The sequence below is a fragment of the Pelodiscus sinensis genome, chromosome Z, assembly GCF_052426305.1.
Source record: "Pelodiscus sinensis isolate ZL-2025 chromosome Z, ASM5242630v1, whole genome shotgun sequence".
NCBI lineage: Eukaryota > Metazoa > Chordata > Testudines > Trionychidae > Pelodiscus > Pelodiscus sinensis.
The window spans coordinates 11,229,622-11,241,696 of NC_143085.1; the positions used below are offsets into that span (position 1 = coordinate 11,229,622).

The 12,075-nt window shown below is 45.0% G+C and overlaps 1 protein-coding gene across 3 annotated transcripts in view; it reads left to right on the forward strand.

The window, feature by feature from the left end:
- The window catches only part of RBM19 (RNA binding motif protein 19), a 159,076-nt gene that overhangs the window by 42,253 nt on the left and 104,748 nt on the right, over positions 1 to 12,075 (forward strand). For all 3 annotated transcript variants that reach the window (XM_075898196.2, XM_089775264.1, XM_075898197.2), the window contains exons 20-21: positions 100 to 155; positions 1,057 to 1,173. In XM_075898196.2, the coding sequence (XP_075754311.1) occupies positions 100 to 155; positions 1,057 to 1,173 (173 nt within the window). The remainder of the gene's footprint in view (positions 1 to 99; positions 156 to 1,056; positions 1,174 to 12,075) is intronic.

Genomic DNA, 12,075 nt, shown 5'->3' on the forward strand with positions numbered 1-12,075 from the left:
AGTAGAGGTGGGGGAGGTGGATAACATGGAGATGTAAAACTCCTATCTGTATTCTTAAAGTCTTTCTTTTACCAAATTTTGTAACTTTGTTTTTTTTAGGGTTGCTCAGTGGATGGCCATCAGCTGGAAGTGAAGATCTCTGAAAGGGCCATCAAGTAAGTCTGCCTGATGCCTGTCTGATCTCTCTTGCTGCTTAAGTCTATTAAATACTAGAGCCCGTAGTTGCCTAGAACAGGGTTTGGCAGCCTTTCAGAACTGACATGCCGACCCCTCCCCACCAAGCTGAGGAGAATTTTCATGCCCTCCTGCCACGGACCCAGGTGCCAGTGCAGCTTTGGGACAGGGGGGCCCCTTCCCACACATTTTCTTCTCCCCTCAGCTGCCCCTGGAGCCACAGCCTGGGAAGCACTCACCCTCTAGTGAGGGCCCAGCAGCGGCAGTGCTGATGGCTGGGCATGACCTCAGCACTGTCTTTAACCCACTTGATGGGGGCTCCATGAGGGAGACGAGCAGTGTGGGAAGTGCTGAGGCTGCGGGACGGGGCCGTGCAACAGGGTGGAGAGCAGCAGGCTGAAGGAGGTAGGGATGGGACTCCCAGGTGAAGGCGGCAGAGGGGCTGGAAGGTGGCTCTGCACTCCCACCTCCCTCCAAAAACAGGAGGCGATTAGGGGCAAAAATTTGTCAGGGATGGTACTTGGTCCTGCTGTGAAGGCAGGGGACTGGACTCGATGACCTTTCAAGGTCCCTTCCAGTTCTAGGAGATAGGCAATCTCCATTAATTTAATTTAATTTTTCACTTCCCTGTGGCTCCTGCTGCCAGAGGAAGTTCAGTGTCCTTGCGGTATGGGGTTCCTTGGGGGGAGAAGGCAGGGTGATGGTGGGAAAGGGTGGGGTTTAGGGGTCCCCCATGAGTCATTGGCTGGATTGCTCAATCACTCTGGATGGGGATGACCCATGGGCCAGGAGTTTGAGAACCTTGGTCTAGGAAGGAAAAAAGAGAGATCTGTGTTGTGTTGCTTGATAGTGTAATTTACCTTGTTTCTCTTGTTTTACTAGGCCCACTGTGACATCATCCCGTAAAAAACAAACACTCAAGAAACAAAAGAACTCCAAAATTTTGGTCCGAAATATCCCATTCCAGGCAACTGTGAGGGAAATCAGAGAGCTGTTCAGGTAAAGAAATCTGCTCATCCACTTAGTTATTTATGGGGACGTTCGTGGCTTTTAACAGGTGTACTTGCTGTCTTACCAGAAATATTATGTAACTGTTGTCTCACTGGGGTAAGTGAGACTTATTTTGTGCAGACATGGAGACTTGAAATGAAATAGGCAGATTATTCCTGCGGATGGGTTTCACTTGGAGCAGGGACACATGGGGGAAAAGTAAGGTGCATCAGTGAGCAAGTCATTGTGTCCTGATGCTGAGAGCCAAACGGCACCAGCCTGTGCCTGAATTAGGAATCGTGCTCATTTAAAGAACCTCAACTGAGATGCCCCATTACATCTCAGTCTTGTCTGACATGTTCATCATGCTGCATTGATAAATCCGGATGTTGCAGGTGCTGAGTTCTGTATCCCAACTCCTATAGACTGCGGAAGTTCTCAGATGGTAGGTACTAGTCAGGATCTGGCTCCTTTGCACTTTTTGAGAATCTGGCCTCAAATCTCTCCTACTCCAGTATGTATTCCTTGGCTTTCCCAAGAAAGTGAGGTGAGGAGCACTAAGAAATTGGCTAGACAGCAGATAGGCTTGCTTTACAATGAGCTAACCAAATTCCTCACCTGTCCTGTGCATGTGGCGCTATGGTTTGGGCATATCCTTTTGTTCAGGAGCTCCGAAAGCTTGGTTCTTTTGGAACAATTAACCTAATATAAAAAGATGTGTGAGTAAGGTCCTTGGGGCAACCCCTACACTGCACACAGATTGGTATGGATGAAGCAAATAGGAATTATTTGTGTGAGAACACTTGTACTATAATGGATTGTTTCGGCAAGAACCTGCTCAGTCAGCAGCATGCCTAAGTATTGAGAACTACATGTGATGACACTGGAAGCTGGAGTGTTTGAGAACGTTAGGGATTCCTGCCCGCTGTAAAGAGGGGGAACTTTGTCTTTGTTAACGTGATTCATGTTCCCTGGCTGCATCCATGATATCACTTGTATGGGTGATGCCTTAAGTATTCAATAAAACGTTGCAAATCTGGGACAGTTTTTGCATAATACTAAATATGGCACATTTCCTACTCCAACCAGCTAGTCAGACTGTGCTGCTGCTCAGATTCTACAGCCAGTATGCATTAGTGAACTAGGGGAATCATAGAGTTTATGAGCAGGAGGGACTGTCAGATCATCCAGTGCAACCCTCTATTCCCCCACCAGATTCTATTTCTAGTTCTTTCCTGGCCTGCTTGTTCTCTGTACTATTGTGATGCTGAGCTGCCTTGAGGTGTATTGATGCAAACAGCTATATAAGAACAAAGTATTTTCAGGAGTGAGTACATGGTCAGTGTTTGGAAAAGGAATAAAGAGATCTTCTGGAGGCCTTGTGAGATTAGGTTGATGAATTTTAACATTCCTAACAATGAACACTGTTAGTTTGTAGGTTTATTTCCAAAAGCAAGATGGAGGGAAAGCTAGTTGTTTAACCCAGTCAAAGAAAAAATGTATTGTGCATTGAAGAACTCTGTAGGGAACAATCCTGCAATGACCGGTTGGCAGTAAACAGTACTAGAGTCCCCTGGAGATCTTTTATTCATGAGCTTCTAAATACGATATTAGCATGAAATGTTATAGAGATGTTGCTAAGGTATAAGAGACAAAACACTTATGCCTCAGCCAGATGAAGGTAGGATCTTGTGCCCTCACTGCTTGTTGGACTATTCTGTGTAAGGGGTGGAAGTGGATTAGGGATGTTGTATCTATTTAATTGGAATGAGGCTAAGGTGTTCATGTGTTAAAAGTAGGTTAGGCACGTCGCTTAATGCTTGACTGGAAGCAGCTCAGATACTATGGTGATGAGCACAGTAAAATAACCGCTGTAGAATAGAGAGGGCTCTTCTAGCCTAGCCAGAAGAGTCTTGCTTAAAGGGTCTTGTATGCTTAAACTTTGACACTATAGCAGTGTTTCAACCTGCTAAATGGCCTCTCCGGTGTGCTTATTTACCGGCTCCGTAGCCACGGAACCTCGCGGCTCCCATTGGCTCCTGTTTGCTGTTTGCAGCCAAGGGGAACCGCAAGAAGCAGCACAGGCTGGGCCCCTGCTTCCTGCAGCTCCCATTGTCTACAAACGGGAGCCAATGGGAACTACAGAGCTGGTAAATAAACACACTGGTGTGCCCAGTTAGCTGGTTTCTCAGAGTGGTTTTGCGAACCATTTTGAGAAACACTGAACTATAGTGATAGAGGCTCTAGATATTATAAAGACCCAAAATGTAGATCTTAAAGCTGTTAGAATTTCTTTGGATGGAGAGGAAAATTGCCCCTGGATTTCTAATTATACAAAACCTTTCAAGACCCAAATTTAACTCTTCCCATTAGCTGTAGAGCAACCAACTTGATGAGTCAGATTGTCATTGCTCAGCGAATATCCTCAGTAATACCAGAGAATTGACCAAATAATAAACAGAGCCAGGTTAACTTTTGGTTCTGTAATATATTCAGGGGGACAGATGGAATCTGTTATTGTCTAAAAGATAGAAGATTAGTAGAGAGAGATGTTTTGTTTCATGTTATTAAAAAGGCATTGGAAAACAACGCATGGTTGAGAAGATGGGGGTGTGGTAGCAGTTTGTTAGTGTCTGTTTTAAAGAACACAAGGCTTAGATAGCCACATTATCAAAACTGTGTTAAGAACAATGCATGTTAATTAGAAAGCAGTGTTCCACCAAAATGTCAGTTTCACTTAGTCACACAATAAATTTAGGAACCCATGTTTTTATGTTCAGAACATAAGCAAGCAAAGAGAAAATTGAGCTGATTTAATCATGTCCCTACTTATTTTTCAGAAGAGATAAAATTTGCACACATTGAACATTGCTAAATGCCATACATTCTTTTTGAGTTTTGTTAAAAATTGTATGCCTTCGCCATAGATTTGGATTTTTTGGTGGATTTATTTTTAATAATAATATTTTAGTTTAAAACAATTATTTGGAATCAGTGGCATTTCTCTCATCACAGCAGCAGGGGGCACTCTTAGTCTTCTCATGAAATGAAGGACAAGAGGGGAACTGCAGTTGTTGCTCTCAGACAATGTCATTGCAGGCCAAAGGTAGCTTTGCCTGTAAAGGTAAAAGGCTTGGTGAGACAATCATGTTCTCTATTGTTTCACATGTTCAAAAGCTGCTTTCCAGCCATCCAAGTGGCGTGGCCCCATAACCCACTTCCTTTACTCCACTTCTGAATTATTGTCTGGACAGGGTATGAACAGAAGGCAAAAATCCTTTTTATTCTATAGACAGGTTTTCACCTTGTAGGCTTTGACATGTGAACTCTTCCTTTTAAATCTACCCAAGAATAAGTGTTAGCCACGCTGTTTGTGTTTTAACAGACTTTTGGTGTCTTCAGTTCATCAATTCTTCAGAGTTGCAACTTGCCCTGTTCGTCTTTCTCCTCCAGCATTTAGTCAATTCAAAGATCCATCATCACAGTGCTTAGCCTCTCTTTGGAATGAGGAGTATGACTTGGGATGCAATTCCAGCAAGCTAAAATACACATAAAAAGTCTCCTTGTGTCTATACTCCTGTGCTGTTGTTCTTCTCTAACCAATTCAAGCTAACCTTAAAGACCTGCTTTCTGGTGGTGGTGGTAGGTTTTGGAGCGTTTTAACAAAACATTTACAGAAAGAGGGGAGATGAAGACAAAAACTTCTGGAAAATCCATGCGTAGGTGTTAAATTAGTATTGATTTCCCAAACCTATAGATTAAAGGGGATACAAGATACATGTCTTTCATTTCAAAGGTTTGGGGATAAGGTTTTAACCCACAAAAGAGTCCCTTGAAGAGTGAACATGCTTAATTTTCTTCCTGTGCATTTGGTGACGGTGAATATTGCTGGTTTGGTAGTCCTGGAGTCTGAATCCTCTGCCCACAGAATAAGTCAAGCATGGCCAAACCTGGAATATTCTTTTCTCTGTACTATATCTGTCGCCATACTTGAATCCTGGCTTGGAGGGCCTATCCCTAATAATGAGAGAGTATTTCAGCCCTCTGGTCTTTGCTGAGGCTGCCAGTTGACGTCATTTATCAATGTATAGCTGCCTAATTCCAAAATGGGGAAAGGAGGGGGAAAAAACATTTCTCATGTGAAGATTTTTAATTCTTTCATACTATATTGAGAGACACTTGAGCTAATATTTTTAAAAGTGACTAATGATTATGGGTGTCTAATTTGAGACCTATAAAAGGGCCTCATTCTTTTGAGGGCAGATTCTCAGTAATTTCTGGAAAATTAGGTTTCTTGAATATATGTCATGCTAGTCCCACATAATCCTCTCTTATGGTTAGAAGTCTTGATCATAGTGCTTTGATTCATAGCCATTTCACATCCAACACCGACTTAGAGTGAATAAAATGGAGGCATTATTTTACAGATGCGAATCACTGAACGTGAAATTACATGATTGCCTTCCCCCCTCCCAAAAGAGAAGCAAATAGAATGGAAAAAAGTCCTTAGATCAAATAAAAGTTCTTGAGGGGTGGGAGAACACTATAAACTTTCTTTGTAGAATTATAAAGGCACATGGTGTACTCTCCACCATATAAAAGAACCAATACTATCATATAATCAGATTCAGAAAAAGCTTGTGATTGGGTTGAGTGGAGCTTCTTTCTGAAGGAAATGTGGTGTTTGGGAATTTGCATGTAAATTGAGTAAGAGTTCTGAATTTAAAAAAGGGTTTATAGTTCTGATGAAGATATTAACCAATAAGCATGAGGCTTACTGGTATGCTTACTGTTAAATTGGCCTTTTCCTGTTATCTCTGGAGGCAGTCAGTTGTGCCAGGGCACAAACAGAACCAGGTGGGATCCCACGGCCATGGTCAAGCTGGACAGCAGGACCCCTCAGCTGTGACAGGACCAATGTTCCCTCTAATTTTTTCCATCCACATACAGGATAAGTTTTGATATATGCATCAAGGCATATGCCAATGTGCACCACCAGTAGAGAAACATGCTGCCAGCTGTGGACACTTTGCTGGGCGAAATTTGAATCTGCTGGGTGGTTGCCCAATTGTTCATCTTAGTGGGAACACTGGATCTAAATTAAAACAGTGAATCAGTTAAGCAGTATTAGTTAATCATTTTAACTTCCCTAATCTAGCACTTCCTCATGCTTCCAGGTGAGCAGAGGAAGAAAACCAGGCTGCCCACTAGCCCCATTATTTGCCTTCAGTCCATTAAAAAAGAGAGGAATTCAAGGTTTTCTTCCAGTCCAAACATCAAGTTATATAGCTTAATATGTAGATATGTTACTTTACATCCGGTCATTTCTGTTTTCTAATTATAGGAGTCTAATTCATACAAATGTAGTAAGGCTTTCAAGTTACAAAATTATATGTGGATCTGTCTCTTAATAGGGATAAAGTTACAGTTATGGGTGGGAGGGTGACCACAGCTAAAAATGGCACAGGAACGAAGTTATGGTTCCTAGGAATTATATAATCCTAGGAATATAAATATGAAAAAGCAGCATTGTGTTTTAGGGAAACCAATGGGATTGGAATGTGGTACTGGACAGAATTCAAGTACTACAAATAAACAGCCTATCCATTTTATTATTTTCAAAGGCTTTTTTGCAACTTATTTTCTTTAAACAACCCCCCCCCCCCCCCACACACACACCCTCTCAAACCACAAATAATTCCAACTCATTACATAGTGGTTTTAGAAAAGCCATCTGGCCAGAGTAGCTAAGATGGAAGTAAATTCCCTTTGACCAAAGGAGAAACAGTCATGAATCTAAAACTATATTACTTGGGGCAAGATACAATTGATAAAATAGGCTGAGGGGTTTTTTTTTTTTTAACCAAGTCTTTATGAAGTTCTTCTTATGTCATTATCCACTTCTTCAAAGCTTGGAATGGCCTATTAAAATAAGAGTTGTTACCGGAATGAGCTCTTCATTCCTCATTATGAAGGAACATGGTGATATAATGAAGACTAGTGCAAGACACACTGCATGTTCACACCTTTCTCCAAGTAAAGAAGGCTACATGATGTGAACATTTTTCCGTCTCCAAGATATCTTCCTGCACTTAAACCCATAGAAACTTTCATTAACCAGTGGCGGAAGAGAAAATAGTCAATTGATGGACATAGCAGTTTTTTCTCCTATAAAGAGCTAGATGGTATTAATGGATACATTCAGCTCCTATACGCTTGGTTATAAGACACACTGAAAATGCTTAAATGGCTAAGCACCCAACATTAATTATTATATCGTGTCTGCATTGTTAAAAGTGGGAATTTTTATTTTAAATATTTGTATTGTCAAATGAATAACTAAATCCTTCGAGCAGCTTAAAACATAGTGCAGATCTTCCAGGTAAAATTATTTTCATTATTCAGCAAGTCAAAATATTGTGACATAGAAGAATCCTCCATACTGCCTCTGGAAACAAAGACTAGGCATACATATGTGTGTTAGAAAAAAGGATTGCTATTAATACTAATCTAATGCTTTCTATTTATTACATTATTTATTACCTCTGTAAAACTGAAGCAAAACAAGTCAACACATAGGGAGTATAATACTAAAAGAATGGTGGCACTTGTTTGGGTGCACTAAAATACAAATTTAGTGGAAAGGCGTTATATAGATTGTCAACTTGTCTGTATAAAGGCTTGTCTACATTTAAAATGTCATTGTGGTGCAGCTGTATTGATGTAGCTACATTGCTGTAGCATTTCAATGTAGACCTTACCTAAGCCTAAAGGAGGGATTCTCCTGTTGGCATAGTTAATCCACCTACCCAAGAGATGGTAGTTAGAGGTAAATGAAAGAATCTAGCGAGGTCTATATGGGGGAATTAGATTGGCTTAACTATGTCACTAGGTTGTGGCTTTTTCACACCTTGGACTGAAGTGATTAAATAGATTTAATTTTCTAATGTAGAGGAGGCCCTCAGAATTTCACCCGTGAATCAGATTGCATTTTCACAATTGTTCAGGACAGCAAAATTTTAATACATTTTAACAAAGACTTGGTGTTTGTGACACTGAAGGTTCGTAACTAGAGCTGATTGGAAATTGAAATTTCTGTTCTGTGGGGAAGTATGTTATTCTGAATCTGAATGAAAAGCCAAAATTTTGAAATTGATCACAAAATTTCAGGTCATTTCAGTTTGGGACTGTTGAAATACTTTGGTAATGTCAAAATATTGTGATTAATTTTATCTTTTTTATTTTGTTAACATAGTAAACGTTGTATGTTATCTCTATATATGTTTTAGAGAATGCATGCGTCTGTCCATCAGTCCGTCTGTGAGTCCATTTGTTCACAAACTTCCCCTAAATGAGCTAAGGACCGTCAATTTTGGTGTGTAGCTTCTTCTTATCGTAACTTAAAGCAGTGTCAGGGTTTGGTTGTGCCAAGAAAATGGGATGGAAAGGGAGGGATGTGTTAGGAGGAACAGTTATGTTCTGCAATGTCCACAGGGGGTAGTGAGCACGGGGGGTGTTACACTGCAGACCCACCACAAGGGTCCAGCCGTACCAGGAAGAGAGTGGCCAGCTGGGGCCAGAGTTCTCCATATTGCCAGCCACCGGTGCAAATAAGTATCCCACTTACCTCCAAACCCTGCCCCTTGGCCACAGCAGGAGAGAGCCCAGATGGCCATCAGCCCTGAGTCCTCCTTCCCGTACTGAGCCCCCCACACTTCCCAGCCTCTACCCTGACTCCTGAACATCCCACATCCCCAATCTCCTCTCTCTTCTGCTGCCCTTCCCCCCCAATTCCCTGCCCTGAAGCACCTGAGCAATGTACTTATACATACATACGTACGTACGTGTGTGTGTGTGCATACACACACAAATAATAATCAAATATTTAATATGAAAGTTGAAATAAACTGATCCGTCATAATAAAACTTTTAACCTTGTTGAAATGAAAGTCTAGACAGTCCATTTCTCTTATTCAGAAGTTGCTTGACTTTGACATGTCAATCACAAGATGTTTAAATTTCAGTGGAACTTCATTTATTGGCAGAAAGCTCTTCCATGAGATTTTCAGAAAGGAAAGTTACAGAAAGAGCTAAACCTGGCCCTCTGCACCAACGCGAAGAAAGTAGTATGTATGAGCAGAAATAACCCAGGAAAACCTGGGAATCCTGGAATGACCAAATATTATTGCCACTTGTAAATTCTTTGGCCAGAACTATGTGAGCGAGGGTCTCAGACTCACAGTCTCTGGCCCATCTGCAGCCCAAGCAGTTCCATAATCCGGCCCATGCATGGCAGCTGGCATGTGAGTCTCTGTGGCCCAGGGTGGAGGTGTCTGTACCTTCCCCCAGTCCAGCCCTTGCTCCACCCCCACCTTGCCTCTTTCCACCGCTTATGTCCCATTATTCTCCTTCCCCCAAGCCCTCTTCACAGAGGGATGCAGCCTCAGTAATTATTGGGGGGCCTTGCGAGGGGTGGCAGCAGGAGTTGGGCCTCCTCCCACACACTCAACACCGTGGCAGGAGCCGTGTGAAAGTGCAGTGACCAGCCTGGTGGTTCCACTTCACAGTGGCAGCAGGAAGTGGAGTTACGTTGCCCCAGCAAGATCTGGCTTGAGACGGTGATGGAATAGAGCAGACTGCTGCATAGCTCTACTTCCCCATGGCACTAGGGTTGCTAGGTGTCCAGTATTCTACCGGACAGTCTGGTATTTACGCTCTTTGTCCGGTTACAAAAAAAAAACAGAGAATACCGGACATGTGCAATGTCTGGTATTCTCTGATTTTTCTGGCTGTGCACTGGATGGAAGCCTGGTGTGGGTGGGGGGAGCGGCTGGAAGGCAGGGCCACGATCAGCGTAAGGAACCTGTGATTGGTCGGTGGGAGTGACTGGGACTCCCCCACCCCCACCAGGCTTCTGCGCAATCACAGGCTCCCAGCGCCAATCGCGGTCCTGCCTTCCAGGCTGGGAGGCGGGGCCACGATCAACGCTGGGAGGCGGGGCCACGATCACTGATCTGAGCTTGTCGGGCGGGGGGGGGGTGAGGAGGAAGAGTGGCTGGGAGAGGCAGAACTTTTTTTTTTTTCTTGACCAAAATACTGCGTGTCCGGTATTTTTGGGGGGACAATCTGGCAACCCTACGTGGCACCCATGGTGATTGCAGGAAGGGGGGGCACTACCCCTGCTGCCAGAAGCCACTTTAGCCCTACTGCACTACCACTGGTGGTACCAAAAGCCCTTCGTGAGGGCGGGGGGCATAAATGGCCCATGGGTGGCAGGCAGGGCTGAGGGACTGTGGTGTTTTAGATGCTGCTTGTAATTATTAGAATTGGGAGCACTGGCTGTTGGGAGTCTGGAAGCACAGGAAACAGGAAGGAGGGGAGAGGAGATGAGCCAGGGCTGAGTGAGAGCTACAGAGGGGTGCAGCAGCAGCTTTGTAAAAAGGTTTCACCTCTGTTAAATAAAGGCCTGTTGAAGTTTGTTAGAACCATGCTTGCATGATACTACTAGGGTTGCCAGGTGTCCGGTATTGTACCGGACAGTCCAATATTTGCGCACTCTGTCTGGTGGTAAAAATCAGACCATACCTGACGTGCAATGTGCAATGTCCGGTATTTTCTGATTTTTCTGGCTGCGCACTGGATGGAAGTCTTGTGTGGGCGGGGGAAGCGGCTGGGAGTCCCAGCTGGGAGGCGAGGCCACGACTGCTGCCAGGAGCCCTCAGTTGGTTGAGTGTGAGGAGGAGGAGGGGAAGCCTCTTCCTTGCTCGTGTATTGACGGGAACCTGCACGGGACAGGCAGCAAGTGCCCAGGTTAGTCCCGCTCCCCGCTAGGCAATTTGCTCACCCTCTCCCACTTCCCCTCCTGATCCTCTCCGGCCAACTCCCTGCACCACCCCCAGCTCTGCTTCCCTCTGGACTGTTCCTCTTCTTGATCTCCCCTGGCCAGCACCGCTTCACCTCTCCCCGCCCCCTCCAGCTTTGCTTCCCGCCTCCCCTTCCTCCCGGCCAGTGCTTCCCACTCCCCCTTCCTCCTGGCCAGTCCCGCGGCCCCCGGGTCTCCCCCAGTTCTGCTTCCCGCTGGCCCATTCCTCTTCCTGATCTACCCGGTCAACACTGCTGCACCCACCTCCCCTGGCCAGCTCTGCTTCCCACCACCCCCTTTCTCCCGGCCACCCTCATGGCCCCCGATTCCCGCCCAGCTGTGCTTCCCGGCCAGCCCCGCCCCCTCCTTCCCCTGATATGCCACAGCCAGCCCTGTTCCTCCCGACACCCCTCCACCCCCGACCAGCCCTGCTTCCCGTTGGCCCCCCCATTTCTCCCGGCCAGCCCCGTTGCTCCCCCCCTGGCAGCGGGAGGAGACTTCATGTACTCTCTGGCCACTGGGCCAATCAGGGTCTGCAGGTGTGGGAGCACGCCAAATATCTTGCTGTCTGCTCCTGCCCTGCCTGGGGCTCATGATGCCTAGAGGAAATTGTCAGCTGTTTTGAACAGTTGCTGCTTCCCTCCTGTGTTCACGCCCTTGTGTTTGGGGTGGGGGAGGGGCGAGACTTCATGCACTTCTCTGTCCACACGTCTTGATTGGCCTGGGAGCAGGGGAGTGGTCAGGCTGCCACGGGCCAGATTTGGCCCATGGAGGCTGTCTTGCCTATCCCTGGTTTAGTGTAGCCCCCTGCTTTTAGCAGGACCAACCCCAACTAAATCATTCCCTGAAGGGCTTTGTCAGGATGATTGCTAGTGCTGAAACTAGCTGGAGTGAACTGCTTGTCTTAGTGGGAAATATGCATGATTAACCTCAGCGTTGTTTATCTGCGAGCAGCTAGGTTCTGTGCCTGCTTAGAGATTCTACATTGCATATGGGTAATGAGCATCTGAGTTGAAGCAATGCCAGAGGACCAGGCTGTTGTTTAATTT